We start from the raw sequence: 25,065 nt of genomic DNA on the forward strand, positions 1-25,065 counted from the left end.
CAGGCAAGGGCGTGTGGCAGAGGGGAAAGGTGGCTGGGCTGAAACTCAGGAGATTTGGGCTCTGGTTTCCACTCTGCCCCTCACTGGCTGTGTGACCTTGGGCCAGTCACCCTCCTCTCTGGGCCTAGTTTGCACATCTATAAAAAGAAGGTATTAGACCAGATGTTTTGAAGATCCCTTTCAGCTCTGATGTTGTAGGAGTTTCTGAAATGAGAATAGAAAAACAAATAATAATAACAAAAAGAGAGTAGGGATGAGGGGGGACCCAGCGGCATGTCTTCTGTCTTGGAGTGGTAAGGAAACAATGAGCTTTCTGGGGGGGTCCCAGGGTGGTGTGGCTGGGAAGAAAAACCAGAGGACACTTCCCAGCACTGCCTACCACCCCAGGTGGCTCCTGATAAAAGGGACCACCCTGTGTGAGGGGCCTGGGAGGTGAGCCTCCAGAACCTTCCCTCAACCTCCGCTCCCAGGTGCAGATCTCCAGACAATACCTGCACTGCAATGACGAGAAGATGCACAAGTCGCTGGGGGGCGTTGTGATCCCGCCCATCCCAAAGGCTGCGGTGTCTGCTGGGGCCTCCTCCTTCACGCCTGGCTCTCTTCCCAGCCTCTTGCCTCCAGGCCAGGGTGTCCTCATGGGCCTGAGGGTCCCCCGCACACGGTAAGCAGCCCTCTCTCCATCTAGCCCTCCAAGATCCGAGATCTGCTGAGCCTCCAGTGCCAGGGTGGAGCTCTGGGGGCCTGGGCACGTGAAGGGCCTGGCTCACCCATGAGCCACAGACCTGGGGACCGCACAGCACTGATCCTTGAGCCCAGCGGGATGGGCGTCTGGGCTTAGTAGACAGTGTCTCAGCCTCCATAGTCCACCAGCTTGCTGATGTCTGTGGTTGTCGCAGTGATGAATAAAATAGGAGCTCAATTCACGGTAGCTCTTTGTTATTATGTATTTTAATTAATGGATACTAAAAATAGAAGCATTATCTGGTATCTGTATGGAAGTGGGAGGGAGTGGTCCACAAAAGTTTTAGACATAAAAAGGGGTCTTTATACACAAAAATGTTTGGGAATCAGGGGGGTAGAGGGTTGCTGTGTTGTAATGAATCTGGATTTATGGCTCGCAAGTGGGACAGACGGAACTCTTCAGATGTCCCAGAACATTCCCATGGTCAGTCCAAACTGATGTCGGAGCAGGTGTGTGTGTGTGTGAGAGAGACAGAGAGACAGAGACAGACAGACAGAGGGAGAATGAGAGAGGCCTCACTTCTCGCATCCCTTTGGGGCCTGCTGTACTGACTTCTGCCATTTCTCTCATGTTCCTCACCTCTCCGTCTGTACACACGCCCACCTCCTCCCCAGCCCCGGCGGAGTGTGGGCCTGCTCCTGGATCTGAGTGCCCGCTCCGTCGACCTCTGTTTCCTCACGCCGGGCCCCTCCTCCCCTCAGCGGCGGTGCTGGTGGCTGGAGGGACTCTCTGGCCCCAGACCAGTAGCCTTCACTCCGCCCTCATTGCTCTCGACTTCACATCCTGTGAGGTATTGATGTCCACGTCCTTCTCCTTCCTTGCCCTCCTGACTTGAAACCTGCTTCTTGACCTCCTGTGGCAGGACCTTCTAGGCAGTGTCCCCTGTGCCCTCCTTTGTCCATCTCTTAGATGTGGCCGTTCCTGCAATTTGGTCCCGGCCCTTTGTGCCCAGCTCCTTGTTCTCCCCTGGGGGAGTCCTGTCTGCACTGGCAGCTTCCAGGGATGGGTGGCTTCCTCATTCCCTCATCCCCCTCATCTGCCCCAGGTCTCCCTAGAGTTGGGCTCCGCGTTTCCATCCTCCTGGTGGGCATCCCCGGTGTCCTCATGGCCGATGCCGATCCGGCGTCCGAGGGAGAGAGGGAGGCTGTGCCACCATCAGGGCCACGCTGATGGGCCACCTCACGTCCCCCCAAACCACCTCCCTCCCATGACTTCCCGACTCCCACCGGGGTGCGGGCATTCTCTTCCATCTTCCAATTTCAGCATCATCTTTGGCTCTTGCTCCCGTGGCCCCCTGTCCTAGCAGATTGCCACATCCCATCAGGTCTTCCGTAAACAAGAGAAAATACGAAGGCTGCCACCCTCTCTTGCCCCTGCCTCTCTTCTCCATTTTCACTCACGGGCTCCCTCTTGAGCGCCCCGACAGCTCCCAGCCCAGCACCTTGCCGCCTAGGCTCTGCATTCTAATCTTCCCTTCTTGTGTACCACCCTGTGTACCTTTCCTCCATGTGATTCACATTTTTTGACATCCTGTGTCAGCAGCTTAAAGAGAGTCTCCTTGGTCTGACATTCAGGACCTGTCCCAGCCCACCACTCCCAGGCCTCCTGTGCTGCCCTCAGGAGCCGGCCCACCTCCAGAGTCTCCCCGCCCCATCCCTGCAGCCCCAACACCAGCCTTCACCCGGGGGCCCCCGTTTAGCTCCTACTGTTCTTCAAGCTCCAGTCGCACACCAGTCCTTGCGCTCAGGTCTTCCCTGCCCTCCCTGGGGAGGCGATCAGGGGAAGAGCCTCCTCTGCACTGTCCATGCAGCATCTAGCCCACAGACCCCCTGACCACACTTTTATTTAAACCGCCTATCTATTCTTCAGTGGGGAGCTCTGCCAGGCAGAGGCCATAACTTGAAATCTCTGCGCATCCTTCTGGGGAACCCTCCGGGAAATGATCTCAATCAGGCTGGGAAGCCTTCTTGGAGGAGGTGAGGCCGGAGCTGAGTTTTGAAGCCTGAGGGAGAATTTGGGAGACGAGGAGGGAGAGACGTGAGGCATTCCCGGAGCCGCAAGGGGTGTGCACAGCAGCACTGGTGTTGGTGTGAGGTTAGCAGGACTGCACAGCGCCGTGTGCTAAACCGAGGGCCGTGAGCTTTACTCTGAAGCAGCAAGGTGCCACTGAAGGCCGTTAGGTGTGGAAGTGCCATCAGATCTGCGTTAGAAAGGCCACTTTGGTGAGCAGAGAGGGCTGAGCACGCTGAGGCCGAGACTCCGGCAGGATCGGCGGGGAGAAGCCATGGGCCCCTGAGCGGGGCAGCGGCGGTGGTCTGCGGCGTCGTGTCTGGACCCAGCCTGGCCTGGTCTGGTCTCCGGTCGGCCTGCCCTTGACTTTGCGGATAGAGCTGCATCTCCTGCAGCTTTGAGCTCCTAGCCAAGAGCCTCTTTACAGAGCCGCCCCCACCCCCTTCGTGGGTCCCCCCGTCTCGCCCGTTGCCCCATCCCGGAGCCCCCCAGGCTCCTCACTGAAGTGGCTCCTACTTGCCATCTCTCATGGTGCTTTTTTCTCCCCGATTCTTTCAAGATTGGTTCGGGAGAGTGGGCCTCGGGAGAAGACCCCTAAATCTCTGGGTATGTACTCCCCACATGCACCCCCACTTGCTGTTAATTCAACTCCCTGCTTCCTGGGCTGGGTAGGGGATCAGAAGTAGGGTTGGAGTAGGCATGAGCACCCTCGGACCCGAGCCCCTCATTTTACGGACAGGGGAACTGAGGCCTCGGGCCGTGCCACCTCGGAAGGTGGTACCAGCACATGGAGCTTCCCAGTAGCCCAGCTGCGAGGGAAGCCTGTGTGACCCGTGACTGGCTGCACTGGGACTGCAGGCCAGGGTCTTGTCCCTGGTCCCAGAGCCTGGAAGGCAGCCCGCAATATGTGCGTGTGGGTCCGCGGGGCTCCAGAGACCTTGCTTCTGACACCTTGGGCGGCTGCCCCTGCACTGTTTTAAGCAAGTAGAGGTGAATATTCCACACCAGGCCTAGTGAGAAATTGAACCACATCCCATGAACCCCTCAGTCAGCGGGTCCCGGAAGGCTTAGTGTCAGGGGAATAGGGCCATCCGGGTTGTTAGGGAGGCAGGTGGCCTGCAGGAGGCCGGGGCACAGAGAGGCTTCAGAAGAGGGAGCTGGAAGCTCTCCAGCCTGATGACCTAAGTCTGTGGGGAGGAGGGAGGCTGAGCCCCAGGCAGGCTGGGTGAGGGATCTGGACGGAGCACCCCGAGCCTGGGGAGGAAGTTTGGAAGTAGCTGCTGTGCTGACCGGCAGGAGGGGGCGGACTCCTAGTCCAGCTTTCCGGCAGGTCACTCTGGACAGCTTAGCAAGTGGGTCAGTTGGCAAGCGGGGAGCTGTTGCCCAGGAAGCCCCAGGCTCAGGACTCGAGCTGAGCCCAAGAGGCAGGCCTGGCATAGAAACCTCGGTGGGGGCTGCTTCTCCTGGTGCAGTCGGGTGACCTCGGGTGGTCGGCTGTGACCCACGCTGGCACCCACGGTGTCCCTTAACAGCTACCCCTGAGTGCGCCGGCATGAGGGTTTGGGCCAGGAAACCCCAGTTTGCAACTATTCCCGTTTGCATCCCCAGCTTGCTGCTTGAGAACCAGGTCCCCGGGGGCTTGGGGGCCAGGCTGCTCAGACAAGACTTTCTAGGATGTCTCTTGGAGGTGGAGGTGAGGAAGGAGATACAAAATAGTAAAGTCCTTAAAGGGCTCTCTGACCCTCTAGCCGTTAGCTGGGGATAACATTGCCCAATACGTGTAACGTGCCTACCACATAGAAGGAGCCCATGTGGTATTGTCTGAAGCTGAGGGCTTCCCCAAATCTTGTGGCATTCCTGCAGTCCTTGCCCTCATTAGCTGGCACCTGAACATCTGTGTCCTCTGCCCTACCCCCTTACTTTTGGGCAAATGAAGCCTTTGCCCTTCCTCTATCTTGGCCCTCAATCCTTCTCCTGGGATCCAAGCAGAGGGATCCTTGGCAGAAGGCATGGGCTGGGCAGAGGTCCAGGGTAACCTGGGAGCCCTCCTGGAGGCCCCAGATTCAAGGCACCCCTTCCAGCCTCAGGCAGCCCCAGATGGTGGCCCCCATTCCAGTGGACCCCTTACTTGCAGGTTCACCCAAGGGCAGTGTGCTCCAAACATTGATGACAGGAGAACCCAGTTAACATCTCTTTCATTGAAAGAAAACTGATCTACCCCTGTCCTGCCTCCATAATAAGGCATGTTACTTTTGAAATCTATTGACTAGGAAAATCTAGAATGACCAAGAAATACTATTGATTTGCTATCATTTGGAAGTGAATTTGTATTGTATCAATCACAAGAGCATGTGAAGGTTGCTGGGTCTCAGCTTCCTTGTCCGTACAACGAGGGGATGGGACTAGCATTGGTTAGTTCTCTGGTCCCTTCACGCTGTGTGATGATGGGACTCAGTTTATTTTCTCTCTTCCTGAGGTGCACGCCTCCTGGGGAGAGATAGACTGACATGCTCAGGAACTATCTTAAACTTCCTAGATAAAAGACCCACCCCGTTTCCTGCCCTGCCTCCTCCCTTCCCTGTCTTATGATAAGGTGTGCAGTAATTATTGAATGAATGGATGGATGGATGCACAGATGAGAGCAGGAGAGTGTTGGTCCTTGAGCAGCCTGCTCTATGCCCGCTGGCGCTGTTTGGTAGAGTTTCGCCACCAAGGAAGCATTGGGCAGAACAGTGGAGAATGGCAGGCTTAGACAGTAAAATGCTACACCAGCCACAGGGTCATAGAGCCCCAGGGGCAGCCCAGAAGAGTGAGTGCTGCTTCAGAGTGCTGGGTGTCCTCAGCTCCATTCTTGTTCTTGACCCGTCAGAGCCAAGACCTTCGGCCCTGCCTGTCAGAGACAGGTCTGCCACCCCTGAGAAGCCCGCCCTGCTTTCATCTCAGTCTGCTCCTACACTGACAGCTTTCTCCTTCGGCCAGGCCAAAGGAGCCCGCCCCTCGCTCAAAGAAGTGGACCAGGAGAGCAGTACCAAGGTATCTGGAAAGCGAAGGGAGGAGAAAGTGGGGGTCAGAGTGGACCGCTGGCTGAACACAAGCATATTTTCTGAAATACATAAATGTGGGGCCAGCTTGAGGAAGGCAAGAAAGAGCCCTGAGTCAGCTTCCCTGGTGCTTAAGGCTGGAACCTGTCGATGGTTTGGGGGTGAGGACCAAAGAAAGGAAGAGAAACAAGAGAGAGGAAGAGAAGGATGCGAGTTGGGGGTTAGGTGAAGGGAAGAGTACAGCGGGGAGCTGAGGGGCGGGATGAGGGAGGAAGGGAGGGCAGAAGGAGGTCACACGGGGTTCGGAAGGAAGCAGGATGTGGAGAGTACAGAGGGGCTTAGGTGAACCAAACCGAGTAATTTGAACCAACACCCAAGATAGCAACTGAGAGGCAGCTGACTCGGGCAGATCAGCCAAAGACTGTGCTTGACAGGCTGACAAATAGCTTGCGCTTCTCAGGTGACCTTGGTCCAGATGATTCTCTTCCCTGGTCTGGATGAATTTACTAAAACTTGAAGAGTCACTATTAGGGAGCTCTGTGCTCAGTCTTTGAAGCAGAGATATGAGAGTACAAGAAACATGCCTGGAAGGTCCACTGCACGCATGTGCTATGTTAGAGTCCAGTGATGACGATGATGAGGTCGGGCATCGCAGCCCTCCCGCTCCAGCCAGGGCGCCAGAGCACGACAACCGAAGGAAGAGTAATTCAGGGCTGTGAGGTGACCCCACTGCCCACCCCACCTTGGCCACTCACCCCATGGTCAGACCGTGGACCTTGTGATAACTTCACCCCCACTGGCATCTCGCTTTCAAGCATCCCCTTCGCTCATCACCGTGTCCTGTTCTTCTAGCTTCGTCCAGCCACACCCCACCCCCAGCATTTCTTCCTGTTCTTGCATCAGCAATATCCTCCCCAGAATCAGACCATTCCTATCAGCATCCTAGCTCTCTGTTATTTCTTTTGTCTTAAGAAAACAAAACTACTGTCTTGTCTCCACCCGTTCTGTCCTGAGTCCGCTACAGTCGGGTTTGGGTCCCACTGCCCCCAAGGAAATGGCCCACGTCAAGGCCACTGATGACCTCCACCTTCCCACATGCAGCACAGCTCAGGTCTCTTCTAACTCGACCCATCAGCAGCTTTGGTGGCTCATTCTTCTTGCAGTCCCCACCTGGGAGAGAGGGAGGCGAGGGCGTGGCTTCCTTCTTGGTTCTCTGCCTCCATCAGATTTTGTTGCTTCCCAGTCCTTCTTGGCTGGCTCCTCCTCATCGTCCTGCCCTTTACACGCAGGAGGCCCCAGAGCCCGGATCTCCGGCCTCTGGTCTATTTCTACTGACCCCCCTATTCTAGTCTATTTCTAGTGTGACCTGTTTTGGTCCATGACATTAAGTGCCATCTATATGCTGAGGACCCCCAAATCTCCCTCTCTGGCCCAGACCTTCCCCTGACCTCCAGGAGCCGTTAAATTATATAGCTAAGTATGTATTAACTGATATTCTGCATTTCCATTTAGGTATCTAATTATATTTCAAACTTACCTCATCCAAAACTCAACTGTTGAATCTTTACCCCCCAAAATCTCTTTCCCCAGTCAATGGCAGGAGAAGGCAACTCCAACCTTCCAGATCCTCTGACCAAAAATCTTGGGTCCACCTTTGCCTCCTCTCTTTCTCTGTCGCCCCACATCTCGTATATCAGCAAAAGTGGGGGGCTCTACTTTGGGGACCTGTCCAGAATTAGGCCATTCTGTCATCTTCATTCTCACTACGCTAGTGCAAGCCCTACCACACGGAAACTCTTGGTTCTGTTTTGCAACTTTTCGTGAGTCTTAAATTCTTCCCAAATATAAAGTTATAAAAAACAACAACACTTAGAGGAACCCCTCATCCCCCAGTGGAAGTCCGATAATGTCACTCCTGTGCTCAGAACCTCGGTGGTTTGCTGTGTCCTTTAGAGGACACGTCTGACCCCTCACCATGGGCCACGGGGCCCGGTGCACTATGGCTCTGCCCACCCCTGCCACCTCTGACCCTGTGTCCCACCATCCTCTACCTTGGGGTGCTCCAGCCAGTGTCCTCACTGCCCCCCAACCATGCCCAGCACACTCCAGGCTCAGGGCCTTTGCATCTGCTTTCCTCTGCTTAGCACCCTTCTCCCCTAGAAATTTGTATGGCCTCTGCTCTCTTAGTTCATTCATGTCTCTGCTTAAATTTCCCCTCCTCTCGGAGTTGCTCTGGGCCTTCCTACCTAAAATGGAAGCCCTGTCACCCTCTGTCCCTCACTCTCCTTCTGGTACATACTGCCTGATGTTAGAGATTGGTCTGTTTGGCAGCCCTCCAGGAGCAAGGTCTTGGTCGTTTTGTTCACTCCCAGAAGAGTGATGGCAGGTAGGAGCCACTCACATTCCTGATTGAATAAATGCAGGTACAGAAAGCACTGTTGGGTCCTCATGGTAACAGAGTTTGCCTTGACCTTCTGCCAGATCCAGGTCACCATCTCCAAGTCTGCCCAGGAGAAGATGCGGCTGAGGCAGATGAAGGAGATGGAGTTGCTCCAGAGGGCAAAGGAGCTGGAGAGGGAGAGGGAGCTTGCTTCCCAGAGCCTGGCCTCCCGGAGAGCCCTGATGAAGGAAGGTACTGGGTGCCTGGGGCCCGATTCCCTCAGGCTGGGGAGACTTCTTGGCCAACCACTGGGCAAGAGAAGGTTTACCCACAGCTCCCCATGCTCCCCATCCGGACACTGGACAAGGAGCTACTGATGGGCCCATGTCCAAAGGAGGACACTGGGGCTGAGGACAGGCAGGACCAGCGCCATCCTAGGACTTTCTCTGCCTCCACAGGCCTCCTTCCCCTCCGGGGTAGTAGGACCATGTCTGTGCCCACGGGGCTGAGCAGCCCACGCAGAAACATCGGTGGCATCCTGAGGAAGCGGGCCAACCGGGCCTCACTGCCCAGCATCCCTGTCAGCAAGCAGGAGCCCAGCTTTGCCCGCCATGCTTCAGGTAGGGCCCAGACTGACTGCCTTGGGGACTCATGTCCCTCTCGCTGCGTTGCCTCGGGATGCTTTGGGGTACAGCAAAGGTGACCTGGGCCGTTGTGCTTCTTCCCATTACCTGTATTAGAGTAGGGGGCGGTCTGAGGTGTGATCGCCTTGCCAGAGAACGAGGGATAGTGTGGGAGTCAAAAGCATCTATGGGCCAGACTGGGGATCCAGGGAATTGCAACTAGAATTACTGATAGAAAGGCAGGTGTGCCCAGCCTGCACGACATGTCCTAGAGGACTCACCAGTGCACGGGGACCACAGATGCTGGGGAAAAACATCCGCGAAAGTAGCTGGAAACATCGGGAAGGGGAAGAGAGGGATCCGTGAAGACCTTGGGTTCCTACAGTTTGCCTCATAAAATGTCAGGGTTGGCTAGGGCTGATTACAGCCTGGGATCCCAGGATCCAAAGGTTCTTTAGGATGCTCAGGAAGGTGCCAAGGCACAAGGAGGCTCTGACCCCATTCCACCAGAGCAACATCTATTTTGCCTCACTTTTTTATATATTGGGCATCCACCTGACATTTCAATTTTGAAAGATTTTGCTACGAAAGAACGTTTGAAAACAACCAGCCTGGCTCAGAGTTTCTGTAAGTGTGGGCTGTAGTGCAACCATGGTGATAGAATAGAACACCATTTTTGGTGCCAGAAATAATATTGACTCATCCTTTTCCATTCTCTTTCTATCCCTTTGATTCTGTCAAGTAGAAAGTCTTAATTCAGTGCTGGTCTTGAGCACCCCTCTCAGGCTTGGAAATCTCCTTTTTAAACAAAGAGATCTTCCTTCCAGCTTGAGTCATCAGAAGCTGCCTACAATTTGATAGCTGGAGTTTTTAACGTCCTTTTACTTTTATTGCAAATATCCTATCCTATGGCAAATAATATTTGTTTACATATTATGGTAGTGACATAAATTTCCCTTTAAGATAAACTTTGAAAAGTGGGTTGGCTTGAAGAAAAATGCCATATAAATAAAATTACAGGTAATTAAGAGACATGGCAAGAAGTCATGAAAGTGGTGATTGAATGGTTGATACTTCGGAGATATTGATCTATATAATCCATCCCACTCATTATATAGTCAACAGAACTGAGACCCAGAGACCCAAAGTCATCTGAGTTTACTTAAGGTGATGGTGGTCCGTGGGGACTAAGATTTTGGCTAATGACTCTTATCCAATGGCAAAGGTGAGAAGAGAATCTGGGAATGAGGTCTTTTGGTCTTGGCTTTAAGTAAAGGATTGCCCTGCCAACTCAGATTTGCCTAGGACCTCCTGGGTGCGCCATCTTGACAATCATGCTGGTGGAGATGAGCCTCTGAAGAGAAGTAGCCAGGAAGCGAGGTGTGGCAGTGTGAGCTCTGGGTTCAGAGGAGACCCTCTTGTCATGGCTCCGCTGATGGAGACGCTAAGGGACTGTGGGTGGGGACCCCCGCCCTTCCGTGCCTCTGAGGCCCCGGTGATGTGTTTCGGGGATTGGAGCAGGTAGATGGCTAAGCTGCCTTCTTGTTCTGCTAGGATTTTATGATTCTAGCATCCGTCCCTAAGGAAGGGGATCCTAGAAAACATGACCTGAGTTTTAAACAACATCCCTGCTTATTGGCAGTCCCTGCCACATCTTGACCACATGGGCCCCCGTTAGCTGCATTGTCTCCTTTGAGCTTTCACTGTCCCCTGTTTTGTCCTTTGGGCCACTTCCCTGCCTTGCCCCTGGGCAACTTCACAAAGGGTGGAGAGTGGGGGGAAGAGGAGAAGCTGATAACACAGTCTCCTGGATGGGGATGAGGTTAGAACACCACCAGTGTGAGTAGGGGCTCCCTCCTTGCAGACTTATGAGCCTCACCCAACCACAGATAGGGCAGGGTTGGGGGTGAGTCACCGGCATGGTGGGCTTTGTCACATGACATCAAGCAGAGTATCACAGGCTGGCTTGTTTAGAACCATCAGGATGGCAGGGCTGGGGTGGAAAAGGCCAACGAAAGCTAGACACCACTTTTGGAGGTGTCTGCGTCTCCCGGGGCGGGGAGGAGGACTCACAAATCCTGCCCTCCCAGCCCCGGCCAGTTCCATCTCTGAGCACACCTCATGTTAGGCCAGGTCTGGGTCTTCCTGCTGAAATGTGCCATGTTCCTTTCCTTTTCTGTGAGGGCAGCCAATTCATTACCTGCGGTGCTTACCTTGGGGTCTCCCGAATGGGAAGAAGAGGAGGAAGAATTCGATCCTAAAACCTTTAAGGAGTTGAGGCCTTTCTCGAACCCTGAGCTGGGGCTGATGGATGCCCTCCAGTGCCTGGAGAGCAGCAACTGGTGAGGGGACCCCTTCTCCTGACCCCAGCTGCCCGCCTCCCCTGCGGCAGGAGAGGGGTGGTGGTGGGGGTGGGTGGGGGGTGCCCCTGATCTGCATGGGGAGCAGGGCTCCTCCCTCCCCACCTGCCTGTGACGGGCCTGGAACTCACTTCTCAGGCAGATGAAGGAGAAGGGCCTGCTGAGTGTCCAGCGCCTGGCGGTCTGTCATTCAGATGTCCTTGCTGGGAGGCTACACGACGTGTCCTTGGCTGTGACGGGGGAGGTGAGGCCACCTAGACAGCCTGTGTCCTGTGCATTGTCCCCACCCTGCAGAGCAGGCAGTCCCCCTTCCCTGGTGCCACTGCTCAGTGTGGGTCACATGGCAGCCACGGAGAGGCCATGGCTCCCTGGAACGTGGCATCCCCTGCTTATTTCTTAGCCCTCAGCCACAGAGGTGGGAGGTAGCCGCCCATGTTTCAGATTGGAAAACTGGGGCCTGGGTTTTCTTTGTTTCTAATCTCTGGGCACTGAAACAACCAGAGTCCTGTATGCCTGTTTGTCCCAGCCCTGTGCTGTCCTCTGTACTCAGATGCCCAGCGAGGGGCTGGAGTGTTCTGGGCTAGATCTCCAGCTTCAGGGAAGTTGTAACATTTCCCAAGGATTTTCTCCCCTGGGGCTGGGGCTGGGGTGGGGGCCTAGGCCGGGCCCAGAGAGGCAAAGAGATGCATCTTATCACATGTGGAGGCCAGGTCCCTTCTTGGGAATAGACTATTCCAGTGGTGGGGGTGATGTTGGGGGGGGGCGGGCTTGTGAAGACTAAATTGAACATTCTTTGTAAAAGTACTTAGAAGACTAAGTGTTGCACAAATTTCAGATGTTCAAATTTTAAATTTCAGGTGGAATTAGTAACTATGATGATAACAATAATAGCATTTTTTTTAAATGGGGCTGTTTTGTCCAGAGCTATTGCGTGGTTTTCGTTTCCAGCCTGGCCAGGCCTAGGCCTGCAGGAAGGGTGGTGGTGGCAGGAGAGGGTGGGGCTGTGCCCCATACTTCGTATGTTCTGGAACCCTTGGCAGGGTCCAGCAGTCCTGGAGGCTCCCTGTCCCATCTCTCTCCTAGGTCACCAACCTCCGCTCCAAAGTGTCCCGCCTGGCCATCAGCACCCTGGGAGCCCTTTTCCGGGCCTTGAAGAAGAACATGGACCAGGAGGCTGAGGGGATTACCCGCAGCCTGCTCCAGAAGATGGGGAACACCAGCGAGTTCATTCAGAGAGCCGCCCACCGCTCCCTGGGGGCCATGGTGGAGAATGTGACCCCCGCCCGCTCCCTGGTGGCCCTCACCTCGGCGGGCATCTAGTACGTGGTGGCTCGTTGTCGGAGGGGTGGGTTGGGAAGGTAAGGCTAGGGGAGAGGTCTGGAGATGGGAGAGGAGCAGCCAAATGCAGCAGGTGCCCCACACATGTAGCCGGGGGAGGAGGAAGACCCCTGCTTCCTGGTGCGCTTCTCTCCCACCTTACTTGGGTCAGGCTGGGGATAACGAGACGAGCTCAGGGTAGCCCCGAGCCTCAGCTGCAAGGGGAGAGCTACTGTGTTCTGTTCAAGGCTGGGGAGTTCAGAGTGTCCGTGGTAACATCCGGAGACCGGACTGAGAGCCAGCCTGCGGCCCGTGTGCCTCTCCCAGGGGATGGGCGTTCTTTCTGATGAAATCAAGGCTGTGAGCAGAGCAAGGCACACAATCTCATTCTAGCTCATACCTCTTGGCCTTTTCCTGGGGAGGAGGAAGGTGCTTGCCTCCCAAGGGAGCCTTTCTGCAGCCAGATTTGCTTTCACCTTATTCAAAAACCCAAACTAAAGCAAAACCAAAACCATTTCCCAAACCCTCTCTCCCACAGGGCCAAACGACTCTCAGCCCCAGAGCCACTTGTAACACAGATGCAGGGGCTTCTGGGAAGCCCCCAGGGTGTGTGGTAGCCGCGGGCAGGCCTTTGCTAGCCGCACCACAGCCGGGTAGGAAGAGTGAGGGGCTCCGGAGTCACGTTGCCTGGGTTCACATCCTGGATTGTAACTTCACTTCTCTGTGCTCAGTTTCCTCATCTGTAAAATGGGAATAATAATGGTGCATACCTCTTCAAAGTGTGAGGAGTAAATGAATGGATTCATGAAAGAGCGCTCAGAACCATGCCTGCCTTTACTGTAACATTCACTGAGAGCTCACTGTGGCTGCCACTAACTTGGGAGATGTTATTTGTCCTTTTTTCTGGATTCCTCCCTTTTCTCAGCTTCCTCATCTGCAAAATGATGCTAATAGTGGCTTATGGAGTCGAACAGATAATAGATGAGGGGTGTTTAGCAGGGTGCCTGGCTCTGAGGCTGTGCTAAGTACAAGCTGAGGCAATTGATCATTGTTGCAAGAAGCAGGGTCAGGTGTCTAATGAACTGTGGGCACACAGGCCCTGTTTGAAAAAGTGAAAAAGAAACAAGTGACATTCTGATGGGTTTCCCCTGTTAGGGTTACCAAATTACCCATGGATCCCCTGTCCCTCCCTCCTGTCTCAGCTCACTTGGACAAACGTGCAGTTAGCTCCCACTAAGTGTGGGCATGTGCCAGGCACCAGCGGGGCACAGGATTCCACTGGGGGGAAGGAAGCTGGGTGCCAGCTCCCCGGGAGCTCCTCGCCTGGCTGGGGAGCCACAGGGGACCAGGACAGCGCTAGCCCCAGGGAACATTCTGCCAAGGGGGGTGGGGAGGGCAGAGAAGGAGACAGGGATTGGGTAGGGTCTTTCTAGGTGGAGAAAAGGTGGGGAAGGCAAACACGGGCTCAGGAAGGCACAGAGGTGGTGAGCACCTGTGTGTGTGTGCGGAGCACCGCGTGGCTGTAGGCGCTCCTTCTTCCTTCTCCCGTCGTTACCATTGTCATCCTGGGTTCTATGATCATGATGTGACTCCTCTTTTCTTGAAGATTCCCTGTAGCCCATATGAGAGATTGCAGAGCCCATCACGGCATGAAACATGGAGGCACAACTGTAGGTCCATGTGCGGCAGTCTGGGGACCCCACACCCCATTCCTTGTCTGCCCCTTGACTGGGATTGTATTTTTTTTCAGCCACCGAAACCCCTCAGTCCGGAAATGCACTGCCGAGCACCTCTCAGCCGTCCTGGAGCAGATAGGCGCCGAGAAACTTCTCTCGGGCACCAGGGACAGCACAGAGATGCTGGTGCACAACCTGGTGAGACTGGCCCAGGACTCCAACCAGGACACCAGGTGATGCAGGGCCAGGGGCTGGGGTCTGCCTAGCCGGCCAGCCCAGGGCAGATAAGGCAACCAGCCAGCCCTAAGGGCCCTGGCCCGCACAGCTCAGCTTCCCTGGGGCCATGGGAGGGATGGTCAGACAGACACACCAGCTGTGTCCTTGCCTTGTGGCCTCCGTCCATCTCTCTCCGCCGGCATAGCCAGGCCTGGAGGAATGGCCAGCACTGCCCGCCTCTAGTTCTCCCTCTCTCGCCACTGCTCTCCCCCTGTTCCTGACCCACCCCAGCTCCACCCTCTGAAAGGCCATTCATTCTTTTCAAGGATAGTGAGCAGATCACTCTTCGTTATTATGGACAGGGCAGTGAATAAGAAGAATTAGGCCTCTGCTATCCTGGAGCTCACCCCTAGTTGGTTATTTGTTTGTTTATTTGTTATAATAAACAAATAAATTATTATGGTCACTTCAGATAGAGATAAGGGGTACAGAGAGAAAAGCACCATGGTAGAGAATGGGGTGGCGGCTCCTTTGATGGAGAGTCGGGGGAGATCTTTTGGAAGAGTGACATTGGAGTTGAGAACTGATGGGCCAGCAGGAGCCAACTCATTGGGGGTCCGGGGTGTGAGTGTGCCAGCAACGGAAATTACAAAGGCCCCCCCGGATGGGAGTATGCTCAGTACTCTGGGAAGAGGAAGGCTGGGCTGCATGGCACCCCGGGGCGTGGGGCAGGGCGGACGGGCGATGAGGCGGATGAGGGCCCCTCGGGCAGCGGTCAGGAGGCAGGATTCCGGCTGGGGTGTGACCGGAAGCCACCGGAGGAGCTTTAGTAGGAGTGTGAGGAGATATTCGACGGTGTAAAGCAGGAGAGTGATAGAACCTGATTAGCGGTCTTGGAAAGCTACGGTTAGGGTCCAGTTAGTCACACTCCTCAGTCCCCGGGACATTGTGGCCAGATCTGGAGACCACACCACATCCGGTGCGCCTCCACAGGGCATGTCCCCTTGCCTTCTGTGCTTTCGTGCGGACGAGGGCGCGCCCTCCCCACTGCAGCGGTGCTCCAGGGAACAGCCTCACATGTGCTCCCTGGTGGAGCCCAGGGCGAATGTCTGGGAGTATTCCCCGGGGGCGGGACGGTGGTCAGGGGCATGTGTCCACCTAAGCCGCCCGAGCATCGTGGGGAGATCTTGAGCACGCCGCGCCCCTCCGCTTCCCTCCTGCGGGGCCAGTGCCTACATCCTCACGACCTTGCAGTATCTGGAGTTCTAATTTTTATTGATCTACTGGGTAAAAGTGCCAGCTCATTATTATTTCTGAGTGCTTTTCGCCCCTGGTTACTAGAGTTTGTGTGTCTTTAAATGCTCGCTGTCTTCTTGATTTTTTTTTTTTTAATCTTTCTGGCGGCTCATTAGAGGATTGATAGTAGGGGAGGGGGCCGGGATGGAGGAGGGACACCAGACAGATGGCTACTCCCCGGTCCCAGCCAGAGGCGCTGGAGGCTAGCAGAGGGGAGGGGAGAGCTGGAGTGGGGTGGCTTTTGAAGGCAGAGCCAACAGGATGTGGGTGGTGAGGCTTTCAAAGAGAAATCAAAGATGATGCTTGGGTTTTTAAGCTGAACAATTGGGTAAATGATAGTGTCATTTACTGAAATGAGGAACATTGGTGGGGAACTAGAAGGTTCTGCTTGATTTGTTCTTAGTTGTTGGGAGGGGGATGGACATCCAGATCTAATGTCTCTCCAGCTGGAATGTTGCCCTCCATTCTGACCTCTCTCACATTGCTGGCGTTGACGACTCTCCACTTTCCTTCTTGGCACCTATGCTTCCGGTGTCCATGGCCCTACACTCCCTAGTTCCCCTCTTCCTCTATGGCCGCCTCTCCACCTGCCTGCCCTCCAGATGTAGATGGCCGCAGGAGTGTCTTCATTCTTGTCCTCTTACGACTTTCCCTGAGTACTGTTACCATTTCCGTGGCTCCAGCCACAGCAACTCTGATGCTTCGTAGGGTCTCCCTCCAGGCTACCCCTTCTCTGAGCATCAGTGCTTTACCTCTAAAGCCTCCAGAGGACCCATCACCACTGCCAGATGTCCCACTGTCATCTTCGGTGCAGAGTTTCCCTGAATGAACCCATCGCCTTCTCCCCAAGCCTGTTTCTCTGGCTGTGTTCCTTCTACTCTAAAAAGTCACTATTATTTACTGAGTCATCTAAGATGCAGAATAGGCACCTTCATACTTCATTGATTCTAAGACACACAATTTCCCCCACCTTTTAATATCTTACACTCAGAGGCATCTCACAGTTGCTGCTGGCCAGGCAGCAATTTTGATTTGGGTTTTACTCTCTGCACATTCTCAAACTTGGGCATTATCGCTCATAGTGTAAACCTTTGAATTACAATGTGCATTGTAGGAATTAAACTAGGAGCCTTGCTCGTTGCCTTTTATATTTATTTTAAGAAGTCACCATGGATGCTCTGTGGGGACTTGTTGAGTTTAACTGCTCCCTAAAATGTCTCAGAAATATTACACTATTATTCGGCACTGAAATGAAAAGTTATAGTGTATGAGAAGAGGCATGGAACTAGAGCGATGGGACATAAATTAGATATGAATGCAAACAGTCATAGAACGAACAACCCAAATTCCACATTTCCTTACCAGGCAACCACCAAGTAGTTTACCCAGCCTAAGGAAGGAAGGGCACTGCCCGCGAGTAACGTTACCTCTGTTTCTGAGATAATACACGAAGGTGTTGCCTTCCCACATGGGGCAGTGTCATTGAAGGTAGTGGAAATTGCCAGTGCTTTCTATTTTTGTTTTTCCTCGGTGGAAAATAAATCAATGGTGCATTTTATAATCAATGGAGTCTTGGGTTGAGGGAAATAATGACTGCAGATGCTCCCTGCTCCACCTCCGATCAGCTCCCAAGCCCTGCAGTCTCCACTTTCTTAACAGGTCCCAAGGCTGACCGCCCCTTCCTCCTCCCACTCTATAGCCTTATTTCAGGACTTTATCGTCTCTTGCCTGGACTACCATGGTGGCCTCTTAACAGGTCTCCCGGCCCCCCGCCTTGCCACCAGAGATGCGTCCTCTACACTGCTGCCAGAGACTTTTCCACTAAAGTGCAAATCTGGTCATTCCACAGCTTCCCGTTGTCTGCACTTTAAAGCCCAGCTCCTTCACGTTTCCAGAAATTGGGCCATACCCGCTCCAGGCCCTACCTGCTGTTTACCAACCACACACCTGTTAACGTGTCAAATTGTATTACAGACCCTGGAATGACCCCCACCTCCACCCCCTTTCCCCCTGATCCCATCCCACTTATGAACTCCTACTCCTCTTTTGAGTCCCGATCTAAGCGTCACCTCTTCTCTGCAGCCCTCTTTGATTTCCTCCCCCACCCACTGCTGTTCGCTAGGTAGAGCTGACCACTTCCTTCCAGACTGCCCCCCCCCCCGCACCCTTCCTCAGACTTCTACATGCCTCATACTAGAAGAAGTTAAGTACATTTTGGTATAGTCATCCAATGGAATATTATGAATCCACTAAAAAGGATGACATGGGAAGATGATTAATGATGAAGTGAAAAAAGCCAGAGGCAAGTTGTATATACATTCTGGTATCAACAAAAATGTATATGTGTCAAAAAGGCTACAAGAAAATATGACAAAATTTAATAGTGGCTTTCTCTTGGTAATGGGGCTACGGATGATGTTTATTCCTTTATGAATCTAGTTTTTAACTGTCTTAATTAGCAATTACTGTCTTAATTAGAAAAAGTATCAAAAACTCTTTTACTACAATTACAAAACTTCTGTAAATCTGTAAAGCAGATTTATGATGCATTTCTATGGCTGTTTCTTCATCCCTCTCTTTCTCCTGTGGCAGGTTTTATGGCCGCAAGATGGTGAATATCTTGATGTCGAATACGAAGTTTGATGCATTTCTGAAGCAGAGCCTCCCATCTCATGACCTACGGAAGGTCATGGCAGCTATTAAGCAGAGGGTGAGTTGGTGGCCTGAGCAGGTGGGGGTGGGGGGGTGCAGGGGAGGTCAGAGCTGAGCCGGGCAGGGGGGTGAGGTGTGCATTCCAGAGATTCCATTTCACCCACAACCCCTGCCAGGTGGGATAAGTGTGATTTCCTTCCCCTGTGCTCGGACCTGGCTCTGCCCCTCTCTGCCAGCGTGCCTTGAGCCACCCTGGGCACGTCCACACTGTCTCCTGTTAAATGGGGATCTTGACCCCTGCCCCAACTACCAGTGGCCTGGAATGCTCAGTTGTGCCCTCAGAAGCTCTGCCAGGTGGAAAGGGTTATTCCTGTCACTATGGTCTAGGCTGGAGTGGTTGGCAGTTCCCCAGAGGGCCACTCCTTCAGCTCATGTTCTGTGTGCCTTTTTCAAGGGAATAGAAGAAAGCGACGGACTTCCATCTGCCAAGGGCCACAAGGTGTCGAGGAGTCTGGTGCTGGGTGAGAACGGGCTGCCCAGCGAGGATGGGTATGGCTGCTCTTGTCTCTCTGGGGCTCCACGTCCAAGGCTGCCGACGGAGATGGCCCACTGGCCCTGGGCGGGGGTGGCTCTGGGAGGCTGTGTGGATCTGGGCTACGGTGGAGACCTAGTTGGGTCTGCAGCACTCATGGGTGAATTTAGAACAGGTGTCCCCCCACCCAAATCTCAGGGAGACCAAATCCTGGGATCGGAAGCACTGGCCAGGAGAGGTTGGTTTCTGCAGTCCCGCGGGGTGGGTACAATGCCACTATCCGCGCGGGGCGTGTTGCTGGCCAGGCTGTCTGCCCGAGCTCAGCGCTTCTCCACCCACTTCGAGCCGCTCACCCTGTCGCCATCAGGGCGGCCTGGGGTGAGTTTAGAGGCAGAGCTGGGGCAAAGGCAGATGCGAGGGAATGGGTGGGGAGGCTGGAGGGTGGGTGCTGGGAGGAGCAGAAACCAAGCAGAAACTCTATGGTCACTGATGCGCCTGAAACTCAAAATTCTTCTCTGGTGCTCGGGGAGGACCCCATCTGAACTCCTTAGCAGGCGCCCAGGGAAGCCCCCATCACCTGCTCGAGATTAGCTTCCTGCTCTCCCCCACACGTGGTCTCCCAGCCAACCCAGAGCAGCTCGTCCTCCCTGCCCGACACCCTCCGCCGTGCCCTGTCTCCTGCTGTGCCTTTGCTTATGCTGCACACCACACACCTGCTCCTAGAACTTGCCTGTCTCTTCTGCAGGGTCCCTCAAGACCCACATTACTGTCACCTCCCCCCCGAGGCTCTCTCTGACACTCTGCTCTCTGTTCTTCGGTCTTCTGTCAGCCCCTTGGCTTACCTGCCTCCATTGGTCTGAGAGCTCCTTCAGGCAGAGAACGTGCCTCTCATCTCACTGTCCTCGGTGCCGACGACAGCTCTAGGCACTCAGTGGGCAAACTGCGCGGACTGTAGGAATGAATGACAGCATGGGTGATGTTGGGCTCTGTCAGAGGGGACTTGCGTGTAGGGCATGAGCTCAAAGAGCCAGGTTCTGAGCTGGGCGTGGGGGGTAGGAGTCCTGTATGGAACTGCTCTCACGCTGGCCGGACTGGGCCAGAGGCTACGATAGACATGTGCTCTCAGCGGAAGAGAACAGGGCTTAACAGTTCCCTGGTCACTGGAGAAGTAGGAGCAGGGCCGAGGCAACCGGGGATCAGGATAAAGGCACCTGGCGAGATCGTGCCTCACTCTTAGCTTAAATGTGCAGTCATCCTTCAGTGGACTCCCGCCTCTCACTCCCATACCGCAACCCCCCCCTTCACGTGTTTTCTGAAAAGAGAAAAAAAGGCAGGAAGAGAGAGACCTGTCCCCTGACAAAAGGATGGGGCTCTAGGCCACCTGATTGCTCTCCCCTGAGGAAACAGGATTTCCAGAGTTCCAGGGCCGGTGTCCTCAAGCCGCTGGGGGTGGACTAAGCTGCAGGTAGCACTCTTGTCTCAGTCTCACCTGTCTGCGGGCGGGGCATGGGACAAGAGGTGCAGCCGTCCTCTGCGGCTGCCCAGGTCAGAAGTCCCTTCCACACAGGCTCAGCTCCAATGGCCCTTGGCTGGCGGGGCTTCGCTCCTCTGTGCGCGGCGGCCTCGGGGTGGCGGAGCATCTTCGGGAGCTGACGCGGCTGCTGGAGGCCAAAGACTACCAGTCCCGGATGGAAGGCGTGGGGCGGCTCCTGGAGCACTGCAAGGCCAAGCCAGAGCTTATCACCGCCAACCTGGTCCAGGTGAGCACTGCCCCAGCCCTGCCCCCCCACCCGTCTCTCTCCTGTGGGTGCGACTTCAATTTGGAAACCTCAGGACAAAGTTGGACAGGGTGCCAGATGCCTCAGGGTAAAGGGAGCCGGAAAAGCACCTGCTACCCGGTTGCCTTGGTAACACTGTGAGGCTGCCCGGAAGTAGCCGAGGGGGACAAAGGCCCCGCCTCCTGCCAGGCACCTTGGGACCACCCAGAGATGTCCTGGGCATCTCTCATCCCTTTAGCGGATTTATGACGAGGAGGGTAGAGGTAGAGGGTCCCACGGCTGAGGGCTACTCCTGGTCTAGCCAGGCACATGATGTGTTGGGGGCAGAGTATGTGGTTGGCCAGGCGACTGGGCCAGGATGGGTAGATGGGTGGGTTAGGAGCCAGCAGCACAGGCCCTTCACAGACTGGAAACCAGGGCAGATGCTTGCTTCTTCCAGGATCCAGGCTGCCGATGGTCAAGCCGTGTTGCACAGTAGTTAAGACACAGGCTCGGAGTCAGCAGACCTGGGTATCCATCCAAGTTCCTTACTAGCTGTGTGATCTGGGCAAATCACTTCAACTCTTTCTGCCTCAGTTTTGGCTTTGTTTTGAATGGTAAACTAAGGATGGGAATGCGTGCCTCATGGATTAAGATCATTCCATGAGAGGGCAGGGTACCCCTAATGAGATGCTCTAGATGCTTTCATGCAATGAGTGCTCAACAGGTGGTTGCTCTTCCCCTCTTGCCCTCCTCCCCTTTTGAGGAGGTAAGCGCCTCACCATTGAGAATGTTCTGGCATAGGTTGGATGACCCTGTCGGGGAGGCAGGAGGAATCCCTGCCAAGGGTGGTTGGTTGGGTTGTGGGCTTCCTGCCCAGCCTGGGTTCCCATGGGCTCTTGGTTTCTGTTCCCTCAATAGGTCTTTGATGCTTTCACCCCAAGGCTTCAGGATTCCAACAAGAAAGTGAACCAGTGGGCACTGGAGTCCCTTGCCAAGATGATCCCCCTCCTCAAAGAAAGCTTACACCCCATGCTGCTCTCCATCATCATTGCTGTTGCAGACAACCTCAACTCCAAGAACTCGGGGATTTACACCGCTGCGGTGACTGCACTGGATGCCATGATTGAGAATCTGGGTGAGCCTCCTGCCTCAGCCCTGCTTGGCTCTGATAGGGAGCCGACTCGATCCCTGAGCCCGCCCCAGGGTGGGCTCACCCTTCCTGCTGGGAATCAGCAGAGTGCTGATGGGCACTGGGGGGCTCTCAGGCCAGATGTTTCCCCGAAGGCTGCGTAGGACAGGGGTGGGCAGCCCAGGACCTGGTTGGCAGGCTTTCCCATGTCACATCCACCCGAGTGTCCTAAATGGGAGGTGTGGAGGATAGATGTGTAGATGATCTAGTCTTGCCTCCTCAGAGTACATGTGACAGAAATGACTCATCCAGGGTCACACAGTACCGCAGTGATTGAGCCAACAGGGCACTGAAGGAAAAATAGGTCTGGATTACCAGGAAGAAGCTGGAAGTGTCGCCAGCAATGTTTTTAGATGTAGTGATGATCGCAGTGGGGGTGGCTTGTATGGGGATGGCAGTGAGAGAGCAGAGCAAGCCTGCTGGAGAGGACAAAGTGGACGGGCAGGTGGGCCACCTTGATTGTCTGGTATAGGAGTGGGGCTGGGATCCCATTGGCTTTTGAGCATGGAACGGGTGAGAGTTGCCTTTGAGGAAGACTGTTTGGGGCCAGGGCTCAGGGTGGGAGGAATCTGGATGAGGAGTAGGGAGTGAGGGTTGGCGGTGGAATGAAAAGGGAAAAAGGAGTGAGCTATGGGAGACACATCAGGAACAGCGAGAGCTTCTCAGTTCCTGTGTGCTTTGCACTAACACATCTTAGTTCTCCAACATTCCTAGGTGGGATTTTGGGTGCATCCACTTCTGCTCTTCATTCCTTTCTTAGATGCTTAGAAGGTGATATTTGGCATGTCTAGGACACAGACCGAAGTGCAGGTGCGTGTGGGACATAGCACATGAGTAGTCATGTCCAGACCAGAGGAACACTGAGTTTTCACAAACCACTCTTGCCACGATGTAAGGAAGCTCGTGACCTGAGAACCACCTGTGTTGGTCTTGTTGCTGTATGTCCCGATGAGCACAGAGCCACGTCCTGCCTTTAAGACCCACAGAGCATCCCTGTGGTGAGGCTGCAAACACCGCCAGGCACCCCTCCCCTCCCAGTGCCCACACCCTGCGGGAGCCCAGCTCCCTGGGGCTGGACGGCAGCTGTGTCCTTGGCTGAAGCTTCCAGAAGCAGTTTCAGTTACAAATCAAAGGCCTGGTCAGGCCCTTCTCTGCCTTTCGAGTTCATAAATACTGTCAATTTCCTCTCTTCATCTCAAAGGGAATTTATGATTTGCTGAGTTTGTTGCTGTAGAACAAACAATATAAATCCAGCATTAAATTACGGCTTGTTCTCAGTGCTGCTCTGGGTAAGTGAGATTGCTGTTGCCAATAACCAAGGCTCTTGGTAAATCACTGCGGGCCCTGGATTTATTGGGAAAACCTGCACCAAGCAAAATAGGCTTTAGCTATTTGAAGAGGCTAAGCACCCTTGTCAGGGGAGAGGCGCTTTTAACCCTTCTCTCCGGGTGTTAGAGTTTCCACTTTCTGCCACTGGACCATCCTCCTAGAGCACGCGGGAGCTCTGGAGCTTTGGGCTGCAGAATCTGGTGTCTCGCATTGTCCCAGGACTCAGGCCTTCTCTACCTGGGGCCCTCCTGTACCCACCTGGGCTGGCCATCCTGGAAAGGGGGCTTGGGGCTGGCCTGCTTTTGTGATCTGACCACACATTGAGTCAGGTTGCAACTTCCAGGAAGATGCCTAGAGTTGTCCTTTCCTCCTGGGACAGGGTCTCCTTGGAAATGGCTGACGATGCCCCCTCTGGCCCATCAGCCAGAGGATCTGATGTGGGGAGAATGGAGGCAGGCGTAAGGGGTCTCTAATCCTTAGGTCAGTGTTAGGCTGGAATGGAATGTTGTTGGCCTTGAAGAGTTGGATGAAGCCCAGCAAACCCCTGGCAAAAAGCTCCTGTGGGGCCCAGAGGGTGAAGCCCAGGGTCTTGGCTCTGGGTCATTTTGAGCAGGTGCAGCAGTTGGCTCTCGAGGCCACGTGGCTGTGCTGTGAGCCATACCCATTCTGCCCAATGAGCGACCTTGGTTTTGGAAGTGGGTTTTTTTGTTTTTGTTTTTTTTTAAAAGATTTTCTTTATTTATTTGAGAGAGAGAGAGAGAGCATGAGTGTGTATGTTGGGGGGTGGGGGATGACAGAGGGAGAGGGAGAAGCAGACTCCCCACTGAGCACCAGGGAGCTCTGAGGACCCTGGGATCATGACCTAAGCCGAAGGCAGACACTTAGCCGACTGAGCCACCCAGGTGCCCCTGGAAGTGTTTTTAATGATGAAGTGACTAGCTGATTTCTATATCTACGAAGGGCAGAAGTGGAGGGGTGTAGATCGCCAGTAAGAATTCATCACTGCCAGGGAGTACCTAGGGTAGAATCAAGCTCTCTCTGGGAATGGTTCTCATCTGCCTAGAATGGTCTGAGTCTGACCTGCGGAAGGAAAAATGGATGCAAGTCACTAAATTTCCCACTGTCCCAGGGGATTGGGTGGTAGAAGCAGAGACTGGAGCACGAGTGGCAGAAGGGAAGGGGTGTAAATCTTCCTTCCCATTTCATCCTGGTGGCTCCAATCCACCCTCAGCATCCCGAGGCCCCTCCTGGAAGTGGCTTGGAGCCCTTCGAGCAGAGGGAGCTTTCTCCCAAGCCTAGTGTCATCCCCCTCAAGGGATCCAGCCTGCAGGCTGGAGAGGAACCATGAAATGCTGTGAAATACTTAAATGTGGAGAGTCACAAAGGAATGGCTCAGCATATTATGGTTTGTTCCCCACTCAACGGGGGCTGTGGGGACCGAGAACACAGCCGGGGAGTCCATCTTCTGGCACAAAGTCCAGATGGCACAGCCAAATTGGGAGGTTGGCTTTCTTAGGCAACCTCTTAGGGTCCCTCTTGAAATTTCAGTGATAAGTTGACTCATCAGCCACCCAATCTCTTCCAGTTCCTTGGTCTTCCTGAGGGTGTATGGGGTGGGTGGTATGGTGGTCGACAGAGCAGGTAGGGATTTGTGCCCATGTCCCCTTTTTTGGAGGTGGTAAGGAAGGAGGCACGTGGGCACCTTGCTCCCTGACCTCTACCCTTCGTCACTGCCTGCCTGGGGACCTCTCCAGAAAGGAGCCTGGAGAGGCATCCTTTCTACTTAGCACCAGGACCTTCTGATTTCAGGGGAGTTATTCTGGGGATCAAGGCAGTTCCTGAGCAGACTGGCTGGTTCTGTCTTTGGGCCCTGTTACCAGGTTAGCTATAGAAGAAACTTCACTAATTAAAACATCAGGCTGCTGACAGCCCACTCCCTCCT

At 54.3% G+C, this 25,065-nt stretch overlaps 1 protein-coding gene across 9 annotated transcripts in view; it reads left to right on the plus strand.

The window, feature by feature from the left end:
- Nucleotides 1–25,065, plus strand: part of TOGARAM2 (TOG array regulator of axonemal microtubules 2) — a 60,602-nt gene that overhangs the window by 27,226 nt on the left and 8,311 nt on the right. For 7 of the 9 annotated variants that reach the window (XM_078056132.1, XM_078056130.1, XM_078056133.1 and 4 more), the window contains 13 exons: nt 471–661; nt 3,312–3,358; nt 5,622–5,785; nt 8,275–8,425; nt 8,632–8,793; nt 10,985–11,138; nt 11,295–11,400; nt 12,240–12,475; nt 14,224–14,382; nt 18,254–18,371; nt 18,768–18,862; nt 20,413–20,605; nt 21,524–21,740. In XM_078056132.1, the coding sequence (XP_077912258.1) occupies nt 471–661; nt 3,312–3,358; nt 5,622–5,785; nt 8,275–8,425; nt 8,632–8,793; nt 10,985–11,138; nt 11,295–11,400; nt 12,240–12,475; nt 14,224–14,382; nt 18,254–18,371; nt 18,768–18,862; nt 20,413–20,605; nt 21,524–21,740 (1,993 nt within the window). The remainder of the gene's footprint in view (nt 1–470; nt 662–3,311; nt 3,359–5,621; nt 5,786–8,274; nt 8,426–8,631; nt 8,794–10,984; nt 11,139–11,294; nt 11,401–12,239; nt 12,476–14,223; nt 14,383–18,253; nt 18,372–18,767; nt 18,863–20,412; nt 20,606–21,523; nt 21,741–25,065) is intronic. The other 2 variants (XR_013441635.1, XM_078056137.1) reach the window with 1 other exon arrangement.

This window comes from Halichoerus grypus, chromosome 10 (assembly GCF_964656455.1).
Source record: "Halichoerus grypus chromosome 10, mHalGry1.hap1.1, whole genome shotgun sequence".
Classification (NCBI taxonomy): Eukaryota; Metazoa; Chordata; class Mammalia; order Carnivora; family Phocidae; genus Halichoerus; species Halichoerus grypus.